Raw genomic sequence first — 23,135 nt, forward strand, 5'->3', positions numbered from 1 at the left:
AAAAGAGTTTTTTTATGATATGTTGTTTAAGAAGTTTTTTGTTTTAATTTCTGATTAAAAATAAAAATAAATACATATTTATCGAATATGGGTCGATAATTATGTTGGCCGAAGATGGTCCAATTAAAACTCAACAAATTTAGCAAAAACCTATTAAGTTGTTTTTGTATTGAAAAATTTAGGTTTGGGGAATCATTTGTATAGAGTATTTGAAATGATTTTATGTTGGGATATATTTGAAATATGTCATAATTACTCAAAAAAAATTTATTTGAGATTTGAAATCTTTTGTCAAGTGGATTTGTCCAAATAAACCAATGTATTTATTATTATAGATTTGAGATCTCTAATTCATTCATTCAAATATAATGAACATCCTCGGAAAGCTTGCATTTCATTAAATCGTGCATGACATGGTTTATAGCCGGCTTTTGAGCTGATTGTGAAGTACATGTAAGTTTTCTTGCAGCACTACATCAAACACATGATGATAGTCTTGTGACGACTAATGTGAAGCATCGGCTAAAGTAAAACATCTACTATTCGTTTTTCTTTAAAATATTATAAGAATTTTTTTTCTTCCTTTAACACTTTCGACCTTTTACACTTATATATATATAGTCCTCATATATCAACATAACCATCCTCACATGCATCATTTATATCTAGTGAATTTAATGACTCAGCAAACCTTAGCTATTATAACAAGTAATACATATACATCTATATGCAACCGTGGAAATATTTTTAATAAAATAACTTTATCATGAACATGCATAAATTTTAAATCTTTCCTTTCATCTTATATTTTTCATTTCATCATATACGTATACATATACATTTCTCTTTATTGAATTCAAATCATTACTTGTGACTTTCGTGTAAGCTGTTGGTTGATTAATCAATTTTACGTATTACCATGGTATCAGGCGGCGGAGACATCAGCGACACTCTCATCCGTCAACTGAGCTTTAATCTTACATGTCATCGTGCCATTTCGTATTCGTATACGTGTTCGTATTAGTCACAATCAAATCACCTCCTTCAAAACATTTTATCATATCTATCACTTATAAAAATTCATGCATATAACATCTTTTTGAAACCAATCAAGCAACTTATTCTTTAAACTTATCGTTTTCCATCATAAAACTCTATAACCTTTCAAAATAAACACTTTAACATTCATTACAACATTCAGGACACTGCCAAGACGTCTAACATTTTTCATGTGTAAAATGACTGTTTTGCCTCTAAAACACTAACTTTCTCAATTCACCGTTAAACGACGACCCGAATTTATCCAAACTTACCATAACACCTTAAAATACACTCATAAACATTTCTTAGACGTACATTTAAGTTCCTCGACTAAATCCGTAATTCGTTTTAAAACTTGAACCGAAGTCTCGGTTTTAACCCGAATCAACTCGAAACTTAATCAAACTTTAACCATAAGTTAATAACATCTAACCAACCCTTTTTCAACGTAATTCAAGCCATTTAAAGCCCTTGGAAAATCCTAATCCTAACCAACTTCAAGTCCTTCGAGCCTAGAACTTAACCAACATGTCCAGACCCTATGCAACCATCCTAGGACCTAGAATGAACCCTTAGGATTCTACTGGACCAGCCATAGCTAGCCATGCACTCGCAACCCTCAAGATCGCGCCCTTCAAGACTCGCGTGACCAAGCCTCACGTTCCTACCGCCTTTTTCCTCGCACCAGCCTTCCCTCAACCCATCTAGGACAATGACTCAGCCCTCTTATGGCCCCTAGACGTGACCCAAATGCAGCACGCGACTGCGCCCTTCTAGAACCCAAAATCGTGCCCTAGTTCCACTAAAGCCAAAATCGCGCAGCACCTATTACCATGCACCATACCAGGCCTACATCATGCATCTTAAGACCCTTGAACCCTCTTAAAAACGTCTCTTCTAATGGCCCTACCTTGACAGCCCATATGTGCATCAATAACATGAAGAATTATGCAAGAAAAACCAAGTTTTCTATGTATAAACCCTTAAAAACGAAAATAAATAAGAGGGGATCATATTTTTTATACAAGCATGTATAATCATACGTAATATGGTATGAACGATGAGAAAAGAAAGATTAAGCCGTGCCTTTACGTGTTTAAAGCACGAAAAATAATTCTAGACACGAAGAACGTTGGCGGAGAGACGGGGGAACCTTGCCGCGTTTTCTTCCTCAAAGTTCATGTGAAAAGCCTTGAAAATAAGTGTGTGTGTGCGTGTGCGTGTGGAGAGAAAAATAGGAGTCTAGATTGTCGTGTGCATGTGTTTTTTTGTAAGTTTAGGGCTTGAATAAAGTTTTAGTTTTGATATAAATAATTTGGTAGAAAGTTAAGCCCTATAATTTTAGTATAATTTGCCTATTAGGCCCATTATAATATAGGTAAAATATTTTGTTTATGAAATCTTTCGAAAATATTAACTGAGCTTCCAAAAAGTCATTATTTTCGTCGAAAATCAATTGACGGTTTAAAATATGACTTGGCGCGTAAAAATATATCAAAAGACACCATTTTCGAAAATAACATATTAAATATATCATATATTAAATAATTAAAAATAATCATTTAATAAAAAAAATTTTCCATTACAGTCTCCGGTCTCTGTTCCTCAATCGCGTCTCGAATAACCATTAAAATACAATTTTATGCATTCTAATAGAAAATCATATTTTAAATGTGTAAACATGCCTACCAAATTTAATTAATTCAATTAAAATAATTTAATTAGTCATTTTTCATTTTTTTTCCTAGATTTGCATGAAGTTGGATTACATTATCGCATTTTGGACCTTACATAAGTACATTCAGGCCATGTGAAGTGTTAAATGAGTTAATAAGATCTTTACATTGCGAATATTACTTTCGTCGTAGATCCAACTGTTATCATTGTCTAAATATGTGTGGTTCATATTTGATCTCAAATAAAAAATATTTTTTTATTATAATGGTGGTAATTAGATTTATCATGAGCGTAATACTCTCATATTAGATGAATTAAATCATTAAAATAGTACAAATCTTTCCCATGAAATACTGGTAGGGTTTTTTTTTCCTTACACTAAAAGAGGGGAAACTCGAACATGTGTAATTACAATGGGGGTAGAGGGCGAGACCATTGAATCAATTGGCCGGTCTCTCTGATAGGAATTCGAGTTTCTAAATAATTAGATAAAAATGCATTCAACCTTCCATCCATAGTTACGGCTGCACAAACTTTTAACTCAGCTGCTAACACATAATTAAGTGATTCCATATTTTAAATGTCTGAATTTAGAATGTCGACCTTGGCCACCCAACATTAATCTATTACATTCTATTGACTATTGTCCGGCCAAGTGATACACCAATATCATACTTATAAAACATGACATTCCAACAAGTGTTTTGTGGCTTAGCCATATGTCACATTTTGTTTGCTTTTAAGAATAGATTCAGTATTGGATCAAATCTATTTACCCTTTGTTTCATAAGTCTTGAATTTACGTGTTTTTTTCTTGCATTCATTCATTTTATTCAATTTTATTTTATATATATTAGATATTATTTCTTTATTACTTGGACAATTAAGGATATTAATATATTTGTTGAGCAATCCAGGGAAATATAATAAATTCAGACATATAGAATATGAAATTAGTAAATTATATATTACAAGTTTCGTTGAAAACACATGCAGTTTCATTTTGTGGCTGGAAGGTGGTTTGCGTTTTTATCTAATTACTTAATGACTTAAATGCTTATAAATATTTAGAGGGGTCATTTTAACATTTCACGAGGTGACTTGATATATATTACCGTGAAACGTCCTAAAGACACTCATGGAAACTACAATGCATTAATTAATTTTGTATATGCATTACAAACACAACAGTGTTTATATTGTACAACGATAGATGATGTTTTGTTGTTGAGCAAGACGATGAAAGGGATGCTTGTGTAGAATGTAAGCTTTCATACCATTGAAATGCATAGAATCGGCACCCTTATAACAGGGGGAAAAATCTTGAACTTTGCCCATTACAGTGTTGTGATATCAAGAAAATAAACGAGATAACATCGCAGCGAAACGTCATAAATAATATCAATAATGAATAAGATGAACACTAATATTTATAGTGATTTACCCCAAGATTGGTCTACGTCCGCTCTAAACCTCTCAAAGAGATCACTTATTTGTTAATAACAAAGAAGACAAGAGAATTGAGAATACAAATTATTTTACTCAGAACGTTCTGATTTTAACACTCACTTTCTCTCCATTAATCATATTCCTTCCAAGGATAAAAACTCTTTAAGAAATCTTACACTAAATCTTTTATCTCACTTCTACACTTATGATTGTAGATGACATGATTTTGTGTTTTAGTGTGATTTTGAAATGAAGAATGAATGGATATTTATAAGTGAAATTTAGGGAATAAAACAAAAAATAAAACATAATTGCTTACATAATCAAATCAACCATTTTTTATTAAATCAAATCATGTGTTAATTGTGTTGTTGAATTCCAAAATGATTGCTCGAATATTAGTACATAGAGCCCCATCGAGATCTAATATCTTTACCTATTCCATTTCTATTAGTTGGACATATTTTTTCCCCGAAAAAACTCATTTTTGAAAGTAAAATTTATAACTTTCAAGTTTCAATTATGTGCTAAAAACATAACTCGGATTCTTCTAGTTTCAGATTAATAATAGATTAATACAAAACATTGTTTGGATTTATCAAGCTGTAGTTTCATTTTTGTTAATAAAACAACGAATCAGACAACTCACATGTTAGCTAGGGTAACTGTTTTTATGTCTGATCAGGTAGATTGAGCTAATCAATCCGCTCTTATTTCGAATGCAACTGTTTTTTTTTTAGAGTAATAATTTATCCATCTTTTATTTAAAAAAAAGTATGTTATAGAAAATTAATTATCGAACANTCCCAAGATTGGGCTACGTCCGCTATAAACCTCTCAAATAGATCACTTATTTATTAACAGCAAAGAAGACAAGAGATATAAAAAGCAAACATTTATTTCATCATTTCTGAAAATTAACTAATTAAAAATCTCGAAAATAAAATAAAATACTTTCATATTAGAACAAATATATAAAATTGTTGTTTTTTAAAGATGAATTTTTATATATATTTAGTAACAAATAATGAACGAATCCACAGATTCCACACACACAGAACAAAGAGGCCGCGAAGAAAAGTAAAAGCAAGTACATAAAAAGGGCGAGCAGACCTGAAAAGCTCCCCTCTTTGGCCCCTCACACCGCCAGCTCCCCAATATCCAATTTTTAGGGTTTTTCAAAGTAGAGTTCAATTTTCAACCCGCCAAATCAAGTACCTGAGCCGGCTTTGCATGGTTCGGATCTGTAATCGGAGCTCCATTGCCGGATCGAGAGAAAGGCCGGCTCAGCGCGCATGCCACCGACAATGTCGGCTCCCAAAGCCTCCCCCTCCACCTCCGGATCCTACCCCGCGGTGATGTTTTGAATTGCTACCCCTTGAAGCTGCATTTTACTTGAAAATGTTGTTTGAGTATATACACTTACACGCGTCGATTTCCGATAATTATTTGAAGTGCATTACGTTAGATTGAATTCGAACGATGTTATTGTTTTCTCTTGGATTTTCTGTGTTATTTGGAGAGGTGTGGATTGGAAAGGGAGAGAGACATTGCTTTTTTTTTTATTTCCCAGAACTAAGGTTCTTGGTTTATCGGTCTCAAATTAGTGTGATTTGAATTTTGGGTTTGATGATGGTCTGACTTGAGGGAAGCTTTAATTTTAATGCATTAATTTTAAATTTTTTAGATTGGTATTTTACGTTCTTGAGTTTGGTTAAAAATAATTTAAAATGTGGAGACTTTTAATTTAATGGAATAAGAAATCGAGAACCGAACCTTGGGATAATTTGATCTGCACACTTCCATGATTTATCGAGGGTTTTGAGCACGACTTTATGCTTAAATAATCTTACACCTTCCAAATTGAAGTGATTGAATTCAACTTTGGTGAAGAATTGTGTATTCTTATTTAGAACCAAAGAAGATTTTGTTTGTCAGGAGACTCAGGACAACAAATTCTTATTAGATATGCAATTTTGGAGGTTAGGTTGAATGATGGTAATCCTTTAGATGGTATTCTGGCTTAGCTACCATTTTATTTAATGCAAAAGCTGCTAATAGCTAATTTATGTATACTAAGCAACCTACATCAGTGAAATTCTTGTTCGTTGAACATAGTTCTTGTCAATTTCTTTTATCTGAATAACATGCTTCACTAGGATCACCTATATTAAATTATATGTCTTCATCACCAAAAAAAATTGTTGATACTTGCATGCTTTTAGCACTTCCCATTGTCGATTACATACGTATCTCAACCCTTGGTTTTTTATATGAGTTGCAACTCTTTTATGTTCACTTAAAAATAAAAAAGAGGGATATCTTACAACTTCTCATATTAACTTGACAGATCACTGGGCAGCAAGAATCCATTCCGCCACCCCGAGAAGTTTCAGCAGTCGTTGATTCTTTTAGGAAGCAAGTTGCTTTAAACCGCTCTTTCTATATTAAGGTGAACTCAAATTATGCCTAAGATTTAGACCACCTCGTGATAATTTTTCTAAAATCTTGGTTCACTTTATCTCAGAAACGTATGGAGGAAAACACAGTTAAAGTTCTTGATGTTACAAAAGATCTTTATAAGCTGACAATGGAAAGAAGAAATTTAAAGATTATCGGCACCGATCGAAGTGTGGATTTACTGGCAAAGAGGCAGAAGGATGCAATTGATATGCATAATGGTATTGGAACCAGCAATGGAGATGATGAAAGCAGTAGCTCCCAAGAAGATGGATATGCCTCTTCAGCAATACTTTTAGGATCAAGTATCGCAGTCAGGAATGCGGTTCGTCCCATAAAGCTCCCTGAAGTGAAAAAAGTACCACCATATACAGCATGGATATTTTTGGATAGGTAAATCAAGATTTCTGTGTGATTAATTTTATTGACGCGTCTTCAAATTTCAACTTCTCTCTGCATCGATTTTTACGATTCCGTTCATTAGAAACGACCGGTAATTCTCACTCTGATATTTGTCCAAATTGAAAGTTTAGATGGTAGTTTGAGGATTAGAAATTGATTTATATCTGTAACTTTATGTCCTGACTACTGTGTCTTGGTTTATTCACCTATTTTATTATCTGATAAGTGATATCTTAATATTTAAACCGTCAAATGAAGATTAATTTTGCATTCGTGGCAGTATGTATCTTCTGGTTTTTGATTTTAAGTTTTTCAATATTATTAAATGTGCTTATAATTTGAATCTTTTTATTGTTTTTTTGTTTTTTGTTTTTTGTTTTTTGTTTTTTGTTTTACAATAGCCTTTTTTTCTCTTCATTGAGAAGTATTTCTTTTGTATTTTACGTTATGTTTTTTGAGATGATTCATACCTTCATTTATGTGGAAAATTGATTATTGATGTGCACACTTCAAGTGTTTTTCCCCACTTTATCTATTAATTTCCTCCACCCTTTCTTTGGTTCCAAAGGACTGGCTACGGTTCAAAGTTTATGTGGAAGGACCAAGGATCAGAATACTATTTTCATCTGGTCATTTTTGCCAAAATTTGTGTTGCTAGAGAAGGAAATATATATTTATTTTAAATTTTTTCCATAGTGCAGAAATCAGAGGATGACCGAGGATCAGTCGGTGGTTGGTAGAAGAAGAATCTATTACGACCAGAATGGTGGTGAAGCTCTAATTTGTAGCGACAGTGAAGAAGAAGCAAATGAGGATGAAGATGAAAAGAAAGAGTTTGCAGAATCTGAAGATTATATTCTCCGGTTGGTAAATGTGGCGTATAGCTTATAACCACGATTTATTATTCTCTTTTTTTTTTTTTATCTTGAAATCTTGTGCTCGAAGACATCCACATTTTCACTCGCTCCTCTTATTTCCTCTTGTTATTTATGCATTGTGTTAAGCAACTTTATAGGTTGGTTATGGTCTTGTTTGTTTGATTGGAAATGGTGGATTTTTTATGTCTGCTCTATTCTGTCTGCCATTTCTTCATTCAGATGACTCATCAAGTAAGGTTTAATAGCCGTTGTCTCATTTGTCTGTGGCATACTAAGAACTGGTCGGCTGTTCTTTTTTCCTTTATCCCATCTCAGTGTGCAACTGAGAATTTATTTTCGAAGTTAAATTATCAAATTTTAAGTTGCAGTTTTTGGTTTCCATTGTCATGTAAACATGAAATTGGTTCATAGGATCGCGTATTGAAACTTCTTGAAGCAAAATGAAGCTTAGTTTCCCAGTTGCTATATAAGTTAGAAGGTATGGGTACCTTGCTTCTAATGTTCTAAGAGTATCATTAGCAGCTTACTGTTCTAGTTCATTAGATACTCAACTCCATTCGTTGACAAGAAATCAGGCTCCACCTTTTCAACTGTAAATTCCATTTGTGTATTTCACTATTTCTATGTTTGTGCAAAAATGGGCTCCACACGTTAAAAACACTGAATTTGATGGGCCTTTTAAGATCATATGACATGAGTGATTAAAGGGAAGACTTCCTCCACACGAAAATATTTGTATTTGTAAAATAAAAAACATGTAATATATGTCAAAAGTGTACATCACACATCTATAACAGTAAATGAGAAACCCATTTTCTTTGTTTCATTTGTCATATCCTTGTGAATACTGAAATTTTCAATTCATCTTTGAGATGTAGTATCAAGTAAATCAAGACGAAATAACATGTTCAATCCTTGTGTTCTCAATTCATAAACTTTCATTTATCATATGATTGTTTTTTTTTGTCTTTATCACTTTCCAGAAATACCATAAAAGAAATGGGTCTATCTGATGTCACATTCGATTTGTTGGCCCAATGTCTATCAAGAAAATCTTGCGAGATTAAGGTATGCCCTTAAACTGCAGATGACCAATGACGTGCCCGTATTTATTTTCTTTCTCTTCCTCGTTTGTCCTTCAATACAATCTGAGAAAGAAAAAAGAATTGGTCATCGAGAAAATTTTGTTCTAGCTGTTTCCCATTTTCTTTTTGCTGGCTTTACAGAGATAAACTACCATCAAACATCTTATACAGGGAAGATTTGAAGATCTTATCAAGAACGAGACTGCTATTTGTCATATGAGCAATGGACATGTTGAAGGATTTGTGAATCCATATGTTGATAAAGATCTCGATGCTGCTTTAGATTCATTTGACAATCTCTTTTGTCGACGTTGCCTTGTAATCATGAAGTTTGCTTTTTTCTCATTTCCTGTGGGAAAAGTCTTTTGTTTGTGTGATACTGTTCCCATTTTTTGTCCTTCTAAAGTTCTCTATATGCTCACAGGTTTTTGATTGTAAACTACATGGATGTTCACAGGATCTTATCTTTCCTGTAAGTTCATTATCCAAGGTGATTTTAGCTAATTTGTTTACAAGTCTACTCATTGCTTATTATGTAAATTTTTCCTTTAGGCTGAGAAACAACTTTCATGTTATCCTGATGCTGAGAAGGAACCATGTGGGCCACACTGCCACCGGCTTGTATGTCGTCTTCTTCTTCTTTTTCACCGTTTCTTCAAATAGTTGTTAAATTGACAACTTTGAATTTGTATGTGTTCCTTTTAATATATCTTTCCTGCAATATTCTTGAACTCCTTTTGTCCACAAAACATAAATTTTAGTGTGAATTACTTGATGCATTTCCAGGGAAAAGATCTCCTTATTCCATTCTAACAATTATTTTGAAGGCTGATTAGTAATTTATTTTCATCAGGTCCTTAAATTAGAGGGTAATGCCACAGCGAGCTCTGGACAGGCAATTTATGAAGAACAATTTGACCCAGCACCTACCGCTGCTGCCATGCAAGTGCAAAAGAGGAAGCATGTAGGTCAATCTGACAGGAAGAAATCAAAGTCTTGCCAAAGTGAAAGTGCTTCTTCCTCAGATATTAAACAAGTTACTGATATCACTTCATCACTGAAGAGTACATCTTCCGGAAAATCTGGGAGTGAAAAAAGGAGTAGCAAGAGAATAGCAGAAAATGTTCTAGTGGCTAAAACGAAAAAGCAGAAGAAAATTGCTGCATCTGATTCTGACTCTGTTGCAGGTTGTGGTCTCAGTTTGAAAAGTTTGAATCTTCGGAGCAGTTCATGTCGAGAAAATGAAGACACCCGGTCTTCTCAGAAAGTGTTATCCACAAGTTCTAGAAAGTCAAGAAGAATACAGTCCTCAGTACTGGATTCTGACAAGTCTTTGCTGGGAGAGGCTGCCAGTGGGGCATCAAATGAGATTGAGAGTAACCAACCTTTGACTAGTAGTGGTGACACCTTGAAGAAAGAAGAGTTTGTTGATGATAATATGTATAAACAAGTGGTAATTGATAGTAAATGCTGGAAAACATTTGAGAAGGCTCTGTATGAGAAGGGCATTGAGATTTTTGGACGCAACAGGTTACTCTAAATATTTTGATTTTCTTTACTTTATGACCAGTTCCCATGTTCTTCGCGACAAGGACATTCTTGTAAATATTACTGTTTTCCTGACTCAAATGTGTCACGTAATTTATGTTTTTTTCTACTTGGTTATTATCATAATGACTCAAATACTAATTTTATGTTCAAGATTTTGTTTAGGCTCGACTAAGTTTCCTATCTACTACCATTTTTTTTTATCTGCTTTAGATGCAATGCTATTTCCTGAAGGACTATATACGTTTCATGCAGCTGTTTGATAGCTAGAAATCTTATGAATGGCCTGAAAAACTGTTCAGAAGTCTTCCAATACATGCATCTTTCAGAGAAGGATATATTCTCTCGAGCCAGTAATGGGACAACACTAACAGATGGTTACTTAAAGGCTGATGGTAATGAAACTGTGGTAAGCTGTTTTTTTCTCTTTGTCCATTTTCGTGTAAAATAACAACATTTTCAAACAGTTTTCATATATCCATTTTGTGTGAAAATAGAGTAATGGTGCACGAAGAAGATCGAGATTTTTACGCAGAAAAGGTAGAGTTCGTCGCCTAAAGTACACATGGAAATCTGCAGGTTACCAATCATTCAGGAAGCGAATTTCTGAAAGGAAGGACCAGCCTTGTCGACAGTACAATCCATGCGGATGTCAATCTGCATGTGGAAAAGAGTGTCCATGTCTTGTTAATGGTACCTGCTGTGAAAAATATTGCGGGTAAGATGACTTTTGTTCTTATGTATTCAGTGGGATCTTAAAAATTTAATTGGAGTTTTGTGGTTCAACTCATGCTGTTTCTGTCTGCTTCCCTCGTCTTTGGTGGTAACACCATGCTTTATTTTTCTTGTACTCAGTCAAACAGCTGTTCCTTACCTATTGGTTGAAGTTCTAATGCCTTTTGGACTCGAATACAGTTTGCATGTTAAATTCCATATTTTTTGTCAATTTTAGATGTCCAAAGAGTTGCAAGAATAGATTTAGAGGCTGTCATTGTGCCAAGAGCCAGTGTCGTAGTCGTCAATGCCCTTGCTTTGCTGCTGACAGAGAGTGTGATCCAGATGTATGCCGAAATTGTTGGATCAGGTAAGGCGTCACTGACTGTGTGGTTTCTTGTGGTATGAGGTTCTTAGTTGAAATGGATACCTTGGGATGTTGTAACAAAGCTTTATTTTTATTTTCACATTTTTTACACAGTTTGGCTATCCATGACAATGCTGTTTTGATGGACTCCATTCCAGTATTCTGATATTCTTGGATTCTGATGTATAAGAATGTTCAATTTCTGAAAAAAATAGATTTCTACTTTCTGTGAAATAGTTATGCTGTTTGATTTGGTTTGACAGTTGTGGCGATGGCACCCTTGGGGTGCCTTCTCAAAGAGGTGATAATTACGAATGCAGGAATATGAAGCTTCTTCTGAAACAACAGCAGAGGGTAATACTCTCCAAAAGTATCCTCTTTACTTCAAGCTTCCCACTCGAGGGAATTTTTTCCATATTGCTTGTTTCTTTACCTAACTTGAGAGAGATTGTGTATTAGGGGGAGGCATTACTATTACCGAATGGCAATCAATGTTTAAGAAAGTTGATTCCCACTCAATCTTATTAGCTTATAAAGTTTTTGAGAGCCTAAAGTCTCAAGTCGCAACTCTCATGCTTCTAGAGATATGGAGTGTTAGTTTGAAGCATAGTTCTGATGGTATTATGTGCTTTCAGGTTTTACTGGGGAGATCTGACGTATCAGGTTGGGGAGCATTCTTGAAGGTAAAATTCAGAATATGATGCACATATAAAATTTGTCTGACAACTTACAATTAGTCACACTGCAGAATAGCGTCGGTAAGCATGAATATCTTGGAGAGTACACTGGTGAACTAATATCACACCGTGAAGCCGACAAGCGTGGGAAGATATATGATCGTGAAAATTCTTCATTTCTCTTTAACCTAAATGACCAGGCATGATATTGTAAACTTTTTATATCAACAAGTATTTCTTATCTATGCTTACAACTCCCCCTTTTTGTCCTCCATAAACCTGTAGAAATGTAAGAAAAAACGACATTGATGATTTTTTCCTCATTTTCAGTTTGTGCTTGATGCTTATCGGAAGGGCGACAAATTGAAGTTTGCTAACCATTCCCCAGATCCAAATTGCTATGCAAAGGTAACTGGTACCACATTATTGATTTATCATACATTGATAATCCGTACATCAATTTCTCTTGTAATACTAAAGTTGGACGCATCATCATGTCAACATAAATCACACCTCTTTGTGGTCATTTTACAAAGTGAAGTATGAACTTTAATTTTAACTTTGTCCATACCATTATCTGGTTTTATCTATTTCAAATCGCTTGGTAGGTCATTATGGTGGCAGGAGATCACAGAGTAGGTATATTTGCCAAAGAGCGAATTTGTGCTGGAGAAGAATTATTTTATGATTATCGTTATGAAGCAGACAGAGCTCCAGCATGGGCGAAAAAGCCTGAGGCGTCTGGTACTAAGAGAGAAGAAGGGGCTCCTTCAAATGGTCGCGCCAAGAAGCACACGTAATTGGATTATATTCATTTATTTAGACAGATATGTCATTCATTCCTGACAAAAATCGTCCTTGAAACACCTTCTGGCTGAGGTTCTGATAATTTAGTTGCTGGAGGTAGGGTAACGGTAACTCATCATCTCCGGAGTAACCTAAACTGATTCTTTTGTTCGTGGTATACTTTACTATTGAGTCTATTCAACAAAACAGGAAAGAATACAGACGCTCATGATTTTTTTTTCATTCCAATTGAAAATCAGTTGTAAAATGCATTTAATTGGTTTACTCTGATTAACAAAAGGTCGTTTTCAAGGCACTTATGATTACTATGCGATGTAGTAAATACCAAGCAATGATTCCTCACTGAGACGGTGAGACACAGTCCGATGTTACTGTATAAGCTTCTGTTGATGCATGTGTTTGCCTCTTCTATTTGAATAAAAAATTAAAGATCCAACTATGGATGTGGGTTGCCGTATATCAGTACTAGGAAACTCGCTGCCTGATCTGGCTTGAAATGGTTGTGCCTGGTAAAGCCTGGATCCATCCTCATGGGGCCCTACAACTAACAAGGCTAGTCTTCAGAAACTTGTGTTGTGCCAGCCTAAATTTTGGCTTTAATATTGGTGCAGCCTTAATTCGTTTTTTTTTTTTTTCATTTCATTACCATATTTTTGTTTACCTAATGGTGACACTCCGGGTAAACTGGGAAATTCCTAACATGGTATAAGTATCAACTGGGTGGCTGCCATTGTCTCTTACCTCATCTCTAAGAGCATGAAACATTTGTACACCGGTGGATGGGTTCGCAAAGACTACAAAATTTGTATTTTTTAAATAAATTTAATTATTTATTTTCTTGTTTCAGCATATATAGACAGTCGAAGGGTACACGGGGAGTATGGTGACAGTTGGTTGTTAAGCGAACTCATATTTTAAAAAGAAATGATTACCTAAAACATTCATTAATTCACGTATATATGGAGAAGTGCTTTACCTTTTAAAGTTACCAGAGGGAACCAATCCAACAATAAATTATTTATTAAACTACTAAAAGTTTTATCATTACAAAAAAATATTCTCGAAAAGTTGTTAAATTGGTTATGTAATGTTGTCTAACCCTTTTTTAATAGTTGAACAAAAGATTTTGTTGAATTTACTAGTATTATTCAACCTGGTTGCACAATATATCTAGGCACATGTTTAAGAAATATTGTTTTGATATATATAAGGAATACAAAGAGTCATTGATTTTGCATCTTTTATGTATTACTTGTAGAGTTAGTTTGACAACTGATATTTGAATTAAAGTAAAATTGGAATCTTATCTTGTTGTTATATGTTATTGGATTGGGAAAAAAAATTATCTTTAGATAAATTAGAATCGTCACACATCATATATAATGTAGCTAGATATGTTTTAAATATTGTTAAGATTTATGACATACAAAGAAAAATAATGTCAATCACATTAGATAATATGAGTGCATATAATGTTGCAAATAAATACGTGAAAGATTCATTAAGACAAATTTTAGAAGGTAATTTGCTTCATGTTAGATGCGCATGTAATATTATCAACTTATATGTTAAATATGATTTTGATAAACACATGTCTACTACGATAGAAAAATTCAAAATATGTGAGAAATTATTATGTAAAAGAAAATATGAGCGTGATTGAAAAACGCTAGTCATTGCTAACGAAATTAGATATAAGAAATTTTCTATTCATGTGGAAACTCAATAAAATTCTTTGTATCGATAGCTTAATACCTTGTTATGTTTTAAAGATTTACTTACACTATATTACAACAATATTGCGGCATAAGTTTTAATATTTATTGACTTTGAATGAGATATTTTAAGTAACTGTGTTTATTTGTTGTAAATTCTTAAAGAGGTAACCGAAAAATTTCCCGACGTCGACTACTCTATTGCAACTATGTTCCTATCTCTGTTTTTTAATATGTTTTTAAAATTTATTGATTATCGTACCGATGTTGTTATGAGTGATTTTGTATCAAGTACGGAAGATAACATTTTAAAAAATTGAGAAATTATCCCAATTGTACATGACTTAGCAACTTTGTTTGACCATATTCGAAGTCAAGGTGGCTTAGAATTTTTTTTGAATATTATGATAACTTTCTTAAGAAGAATGTTGACAATAAAAAAAAGTCTATCATTCATTCTTTTCAAGAATTGTTCGATTTATACGTTAATGAAGAATTTGGAGCGAGTAACCGGCCGAACCCAGAGGAAGAGCCGAAAGAAAAAAGCAAAATGAGAGCAACCAACTTCTTTCAATGTTTGAAATGAAAAAAATCGAAAAAAAATCGGTTACAACAATAAAGTCTTACGGGATACATATTTATTTAATTCGATATTTTCATACTCCAGAATATTTCGATATTCTAGAATGGCGGAGAGTAAATTCGTAACTATATCCAGCATTAGGGGCAATTGCAAGAGGCGACTTAGAATTTCAATGTTCAAGTGTTGTTTCTGAATCAATATTTTCAACATGTGGCTGAATCACTGGCGAACAAAGAACTAATTTAAAGTTGGAAACGTTTAGCGAGCTAACATTTCTACAAAATTGTTTTGTGGCAAAAAAAAAAAAGACCGCCTGAGTGATAGACGAATTTGCAAGCTCAAGTTCCGAGCAAGATCCAGAGTATCCCAAATATATTTTATTACACAAAAACTCATTTAAGACGGTATTATGATTTAATTTTGCGAGAAAATATTCTATTTGGGTCACCAATAAAAAAATATTATTTTTTATGTCAAAATATTATTTTTATTGTAAATATAGACATGGTCGATCTGTCTCACAAGATACCTACTCATTTTAGTAAATTATGATGAATTTTAAATGTTCAATGTAGATATCAATGTTTGATTTATATTTATCTTTTTGTATGATATATTTTCTCAACTCAAAGTACTTCTACCATATGCATTTTTTTTAATATTCCATATTTACGTCACGCTTGGGTTGGCGATTTATTTTGTTCCGTCTCGAGCTTGGAGGTTGAAAAGAACCATCCTAGCGCGAGATGCTATGCCTTTCATGCTTCGACTTCACCAATGCACGTTGGGCGGTCTTAAAGTACCAACCTAGGGCGCCTCGTTCTTCTTCTCCAGCATTAATCCTTAACCTGGAATTCGTCCATCTATTAATGGTTTGGGTAGTAGATCGGATCAGTTCCAAGATATTCTAAATATTTTCGAACCAACGACGGTGATTTTGGACTAATTTTACCAGTTCCGTCAACAATAAATCCAAAACTTCAAAACAGTTAAGCGTGATTCAGATCTTGTATAAAGTGATACTTTATAAAAGAGTAAAGATTTTTTATTTCGAGCACAGACAATATCTGCCATAGGGTTCTAAAATCGAGACTTCCATTTCAAAAGAAAAGAGAATTCCTCTGTCCTTGCCTGTTTTTATTTCAAAACCGAGACTTCCATTTCAAATGAAAAAAAAGACCGAGATTAAAGTTCCTTATTATATTTTTTAGAAGAGAGACTTCCTTATTTTTATGTTCGAATGACGCAATGAATGTGATTTTCCTCACTGCCACTGCCCGACACCCGATGTTGGCATGTTTGGCGGAGCTTTGCAGTATGAAGCCAAGCTCAATTTTTCCCATTGGGCGCCTTTTTTTTCTAGTGCAAGTTGTGTTATTTATTTTCTTCTCACCTCTGTTCATCCCCACCTCCACCGCTTGCTCCAATGGCAATTGTCAGGTATTTCAGCTGATTCATTCTTTTCTTTCTGTATTTTTGCGTGGATCCTTACATTTCTTGGCATCTTGTCCCTTGTAAATGAGCTGAGTCTTCTAAGAATTTGGGCAGCTTCTGGAATCGTGTGTTTCTGCTACTGACTGTGGGCCTGGTCTATATTGTGGGAATTGCCCTTCACTTGGCAAGAATCAACCTTATTGCATTAGGGGTCAAGCCACTGCACCAGCTTCTATTGTAATGAATGCTGATCTTAACTCCTCTATTTGTCTTTGTTTAGTAACTAGTATTCAAGAATTCCGTACTTGTTTTCTTGATTTTGAGTTTTGGTAGTAATTACTTTGTGGTTGTGTATCATGCTGAATAAGATAGATTAGTGGGCTGCCCTTTAACAAGTACTCTTGGCTAGTGGCACATAATGCCTTCTCCCGTGTGGATGCTCCTTTATTGACTGGTGCCCAAAGACTTACTTTTTATAATCAAGAAGACACTGTTACTAATCAATTGAGGGTATGCAAATTGTATGCCTTTTTATTACATTTTTAAGATAAGAACAATTGCTTCTATGTTATCCATTCATATTCTTTTTGGTATTTATTTGAATTTTACATAGAATGGAGTAAGGGGACTTATGCTGGATATGTATGACTTCGAGAGCGATATCTGGCTATGCCATTCATTCCGTGGCCAATGCTACAACTTCACTTCATTTGTAATTTCTGGCCTCCTTTCTCCGATAAATTTAGTTTTATGTAGTGCGATGTTGAACATAATTTGTTCGAAACGATTTTGTAATGTGTTTTTCAAAAAATTCAAAAAATATAGGAACCTGCAATTAATACACTCAGAGAAGTGGAAGCATTCCTAACTCAGAATCCTACAGAGATTGTTACTATCATAATTGAAGATTATGTTCATTCGCCAAAAGGGCTAACAAGGGTGTTCGCCGATGCTGGTTTGGACAAGTATTGGTATCCGGTTTCGAGGATGCCCAAAAAGGGAGAAGATTGGCCGACTATTAATAACATGGTAAGAAATAATTATCGTCTACTGGTTTTCACTTCTGATTCTTCAAAGGAGGCTACTGAAGGAATTGCGTACCAGTGGAAGTACATGGTGGAAAATGAGCGTAAGTATCAGTTAGTAGAATACCAATTTGATTGAAGTGTTGTTTTGTTCAATAGAAATCTTGATCCTATTATGTGTTTCAGCTGGAGATCCTGGAATTATACCTGGTTCATGCCCGAACAGAAAGGAATCAAAGCCACTCAATTCAAGAACTGGCTCTCTATTTCTAATGAACTACTTTCCAACCATACCAGTTCAAACTGAAGCTTGCAAAGAGCATTCTTCCCCAGTAACTGATATGGCTGCGACCTGTTATAAATCAGCCAGGAATATGATGCCTAATTTTTTAGCTGTGAATTTTTACATGGTATTAACATTTTAAACTTGAAGAAACCTATTAAACGTATAATTTTAGTTGTAAGCTTTACCATTAGTTCCAATGTGCAGAGAAGTGATGGAGGAGGTGTTTTCGATGTTTTGGATCATATGAATGGTCAGTCATTGTGTGGGTGTAGCACGGTGTACGCTTGCCAGGTTTTTCTAAACTTTCTCTCCTGAAAATTTCTTTACTTCAAGAAAATAGTGAGAGTCGCAAAATAAGAAAATGTAGCTGATGCAGAATCATTAAGAGCTCATTAAGAGCTATAATATACGTATTATGAAAGTTGGCTGTCTCGTTCATCAAGAGCTTTGAGAAATTCATGAATGGATTGGTTTAATCTGGATAAAAAGTGATTTATAATTTGCACGTAAATGATCGTTTTCATCTTTTATTCTTTTGAAATAAAGTTGGGCATAGTAACATACATTGGGAGTAGCTTAGATTTTATGTATGAATTTGAAAATTAAGAATAGTTTATTGTGATATGATTATTGATCCATTTCAAACCTGGAGCTCTATCTGAAATTAGATTTTTTTCCGTGGAGATGCTTGTGATTCATTGAACTACTTGTTGAATTGTTACACATTGGAAAAATTCAACTTGCAAAACAAGTATGAGCGCCTCTATATCTCTTTGATTTCTTTCAGCTTTGCAAGTCCTTAAACTTGTTTTTTCGGGATACTTGGTGTTGTCCACCGGCTCTTGCCCCACTTATCAAGGGCGGATCTAGGAATTTTGGAAAAGTGGGCAAGAGTAACTCATAAATTTTGGGGGCAAAACTTGTTTTAAAAAATTAGACCATAAAATTTTGAAACATTTTTCTTTGATCGACACACTAGTCATACAAAACAAAATTGAGTAGCTTGATACTAAAAGGACTTGTTGCAGGCCGGAGCACCTTTTGGAAGTTGCAAAACTATTTCTGTGTCCAACACAACTCCACCTGCCACTGCAACTGATGGAAGCTTTTCGGGTTCTGTTCAGTTAACGAGCTACGCTTCAGCCATCATAGTCCCTCCCATATCGTTTATATGCCTGTTACTTTTTCTTGTGTCCGTTTCGTTTTTGTGACCATGATAAATAATGGATTTAACCATTCAGTCTATAGAAGTTGAAATATATAAGGGTTTACCGAATTTGGTTTGAGCCAGATGTGTATCCAACAGAGGTATGCTATATGTGGAGTTTATTGTATTGAAGCAGACTGTGAGGTGTTATGAAATGAATTTAACAGACTTATAACCTACAAAGGAGTTATGTTCTGTTATCAGATAGATAAGATTGAATATTTTGTCAATTTGATAGAAGATAAGTATTTAATCACTTGATATTTTCATTTGAATCATGGAAATTTACTGAAATCCAAGTTTTTCTCTGAGTTGCCAATCCAACATATCATTTTATGTTGGCAAAAGCACGAGGATACTGGGAAACACATAAGTGCTACATACTGTTAAAAGTAGTCTTGCAAATTCCCCACTTACATCAAAGAGAACAAAAATTGTTGATACAACAAACTCCCAACAAATTTCACAAAATAATCCATCTCTAACATACGATGAATCAAACTACACACATATGACCTAAGTTTCGATGAAGTTGTAACGAACACTTCATGTCTTTAACAAAAACTTAACTGGTACTCTCGAATAAGTATGTACAGTCAGAGATAATCAATGGACCACGAAAGTCTTAGCAATGTCTTCAATATTACAATGTTTTCAAAAAATAAAAAACAGATGAACAAAATAACCAGATTATTGATAAAGTAAATAACGAACCATTCGCGGTTCTTGAATGCTGGCCTTTTCTGAGTGAATTTACATATATACAAATATGATAAGCCTATACACTTTTCAATGAGAAAAAGAAGCCTTAATAAATTGCCCACAGGTGGGATCTTCCATCACCTAATATTCCTTTCGGTTGTATCTGAAGAGCTGGACTGATTGTAAGCATACCAATGAAGCAATCCAAAGGTATCTTAATACCCCATACATTGATGGATTCGAGCTTTCGACATTTATTTACAAGAACTAGAAGTCCATCCTCAGTTACATGGCGACAACCCCACAACACTATACTCTGGAAAAGGGGAAGATAATAACAATATTATCAGCTCAAAAGATCTTGTAGCTCTATAGGCTTGCAACATTTGGTCATTTCTTTTTTACACTTTTAGATATACAGATAGATCATTTGATCAAACCTTTCGGCTAAAAATTTATTACTTTGATGAAAACGAAGGAAATTTAGTAAATAAGAGGACCTCAGCTGAACGAAGAAACCAGACTAAAGTCCCAAGCTTTCTTTAAAGTGTGAACGTTATTTGCATTTTGCAATATATTTTGTGTTGCTCAAGCTAATTATTGAAAAGAAAAAACCACGAGAATTTTTATTAATAAACTGAAGTGTATTTGACATTAAATGAAATGCAAATAACACCAATCTTCCCAAATATTTCCAATTTTTTTGTATGGAATTTCACAGCACTCATATTCCAAAGTTTTGCAAACCCATATTGATAAACACAAATTTTCCTTTACTAGTGCAATAGTGTGTACCTTCAAGTGAGGACAGCTCTCTGCAATGGCAATTAAGGATGAATCCGTAATAAACGTACCACCAATATTCAGGTGTTGTAGTGAAGTAGCTCTCGAAATCTGCAAGAAAAAAAACGTCAATTCAGATGCTATGCAAATGCTTAAACTTTGGTTCAATAATGGAGTACGATCAGAAAAAAATAACGACTGAATTCATACAAGTTGAACAACTCCTTTATCTGTAATTGCTGCCACACCCCACAAAGAAACTGAAGAAAGGTTTCCAATACATTTTGCATTAGACATTTGGTACAATCCATAATCAGTTAACATGCAACCCCAACGGCTTCTTGATCTGTACCACATACCAAAGGTATCAAGATTCATCAGCTAGATAATCTCCAATCTTCATATCATATTCTATCATCTTCCAAGAAACATAGGGAAACAAAAATTAATACATGGTCTAGCTTCATGATATCATAACGTTTATAATCTTTTAACTGAAACGTATTCCGTGAACTTTACTCCATTGCAAGTTTTCTCAAACTATGCAGATTCCTACTAAGAACTAGGACTGGGAGAATCTCAATACACCCATATGTTAGAAGGTTTCCAGTACCTCCGATTGAAAATGGACAGATTACTCTATTATTCTACAAGCAGACGTGATGATAGGGACAGATCCAGTTGATGTGAGGGGGGACTACTGATCAGTTTAAACCAAAAAGATCTGGATTTTTATTTGTAAATCTTCTAAAAAATTTACATTTCAAAATCTGAATTTTAATATGTAATCCTTCTAAAAATTATAGGTGCATTGCAGAAATGATTGTCCAGGTGGCTTGTAAAACTATACTACTGACTCTTCAGAGACAAAATTAGCTCTGGAACTAGGAACACCCAACTCAAGGAATCAAAGATTATAATTCAACCACCACAGTTCAGCCCAGAATTTCAATGATCGGTTAAAAAGAATAATAAATAAAATAGCATACATATCCAGGTCTTTGAGACCATAAGCTAAAAGAACCAATCTTGTAGTAGATTCATCGTCCATTTTCCACCCAGAGAAACTGAGAATTCTCCTCCGAGCCAAAGATTCCTTCACTCCTTGCCTCCATTTCCGACACACCCGGCTTGCCCTACATACATAAATATACACACACAAACATAAATACACAAAATAATTCAACCCAAAAGAAGATTTTTACAAATAAAATCAACTCACCGAGCCATATCTTTGAAGCAAGTCAAGATGGTAAATATGTGGGCCAATAAATCAAGAGGCAGACGATCAATTACTGCTTCATATTCTCCTCCTTCCATATCTACAAGCATGATCAAGAATTAGGATACAAATTAAAAAAAAATTAAAGAAAACAAATTTAGGATTCTTTCTTGGGATTTTTTGTGCTTGTATGCGTGGGAGAAAAACGAAAGGATAAAGGGTGGCAGTTTTTGGCGCATCCCAGCAGAGAACTCAGCTTGGCTCACGCATAAATACTCATATTTGTACTCACGCGCCAACCAAAGAAAGAAGATGAACAGAGAGTGTGGTCATCTGTCATCATTCTATATTGAGATTTTGAATCTAATCACACATATAAATGTCTTTTACCATTCTGTATTGAGATTTTGAAAATTTGTAAAATCTAATTGCGCACATAAATGTCCTTCGACTTAACATATGACATACTTAGTTGGAAGAATTTGCGAACTGGAGGAGGTAATACAATTTAACAAGTATGGTTGTCCAAGTCAATCACGTAAATACAGTCTATGCAATAAATACTAGATACGAGGGCATTCTGGATGCATTGATTTTTTAAAATTTTTTTTTTATGTCTCAATTCAGAACCGATGGAAGATAACTTAACTCACAAAAAAAAGATGCAGTAAAAAATAATAATTTGAATATTAAAAAAATATTTTTTTACTTTTTATTGATTGAATATTTTTCACTCAAATCATCATATACTACATAACATATTTTCCATAACAAAACTAAAAAAAATGATATTTTTACAATAAAAAAATATTTTTGACATGAAATGTAATATTTTTCATGGATAGATCAGATCAGAGATCCGGATCACAAATTTGAGTCATGAGACGACATCATTTTTAGGGCTATGTTAAAGAGAAATCCCTTAAATTGCATATTTTGGTGTTTTTTTAATATGCTTATTTAGTTGGGTTGGTGAAGCCTTCTAAAACATCCTTTAACTTCCATTTTCAATCACTCTTTGATTATTCTTCTAGACAAATTATTTAATACTTAANAGTCCGTCGGTTGATTCG

General features: G+C 34.0%; 3 protein-coding genes across 4 annotated transcripts; 2 read left to right on the forward strand and 1 right to left on the reverse strand.

Annotated features, from left to right (window-relative positions):
- The first annotated feature begins 5,228 nt into the window (after nucleotides 1-5,228).
- LOC140974212 (histone-lysine N-methyltransferase CLF) lies at nucleotides 5,229-13,465 on the forward strand. 2 transcript variants are annotated; one of them, XM_073437542.1, is made up of 17 exons: nucleotides 5,229-5,522; nucleotides 6,518-6,619; nucleotides 6,695-7,020; nucleotides 7,731-7,892; nucleotides 8,891-8,975; nucleotides 9,164-9,310; nucleotides 9,417-9,464; nucleotides 9,545-9,613; nucleotides 9,846-10,522; nucleotides 10,796-10,949; nucleotides 11,038-11,258; nucleotides 11,493-11,624; nucleotides 11,885-11,975; nucleotides 12,257-12,304; nucleotides 12,370-12,498; nucleotides 12,629-12,706; nucleotides 12,907-13,465. In XM_073437542.1, the coding sequence occupies exons 1-17, from the start codon at nucleotides 5,463-5,465 to the stop codon at nucleotides 13,096-13,098; spliced, it is 2,721 nt and encodes a 906-aa protein (XP_073293643.1). In that variant the 5' UTR covers nucleotides 5,229-5,462; the 3' UTR covers nucleotides 13,099-13,465. The 2 variants fall into 2 exon arrangements, with proteins under 2 accessions (XP_073293643.1, XP_073293651.1); XM_073437550.1 differs by lacking the exons at nucleotides 5,229-5,522; nucleotides 6,518-6,619 and having other exon boundaries at nucleotides 6,884-7,020; nucleotides 7,726-7,892.
- A 2,762-nt stretch (nucleotides 13,466-16,227) lies between these two features.
- Nucleotides 16,228-19,521, forward strand: LOC140974222 (PI-PLC X domain-containing protein At5g67130). The gene is made up of 8 exons (XM_073437563.1): nucleotides 16,228-16,843; nucleotides 16,952-17,074; nucleotides 17,210-17,347; nucleotides 17,451-17,549; nucleotides 17,663-17,966; nucleotides 18,049-18,272; nucleotides 18,353-18,439; nucleotides 19,177-19,521. Exons 1-8 carry the CDS (start codon nucleotides 16,652-16,654, stop codon nucleotides 19,357-19,359), a joined length of 1,350 nt encoding a protein of 449 aa, XP_073293664.1. The 5' UTR covers nucleotides 16,228-16,651; the 3' UTR covers nucleotides 19,360-19,521.
- A 507-nt stretch (nucleotides 19,522-20,028) lies between these two features.
- LOC140974245 (F-box protein At5g67140) lies at nucleotides 20,029-22,492 on the reverse strand. Its single transcript, XM_073437605.1, has 5 exons — nucleotides 22,063-22,492; nucleotides 21,830-21,976; nucleotides 21,051-21,186; nucleotides 20,853-20,951; nucleotides 20,029-20,373 (listed from the first exon to the last, which is right to left on the reverse strand). The coding sequence occupies exons 1-5, from the start codon at nucleotides 22,170-22,172 to the stop codon at nucleotides 20,164-20,166; spliced, it is 702 nt and encodes a 233-aa protein (XP_073293706.1). The 5' UTR covers nucleotides 22,173-22,492; the 3' UTR covers nucleotides 20,029-20,163.
- Nucleotides 22,493-23,135: the final 643 nt, after the last annotated feature.

The sequence above is a fragment of the Primulina huaijiensis genome, chromosome 1, assembly GCF_012295235.1.
Source record: "Primulina huaijiensis isolate GDHJ02 chromosome 1, ASM1229523v2, whole genome shotgun sequence".
Lineage (NCBI taxonomy): Eukaryota > Viridiplantae > Streptophyta > Magnoliopsida > Lamiales > Gesneriaceae > Primulina > Primulina huaijiensis.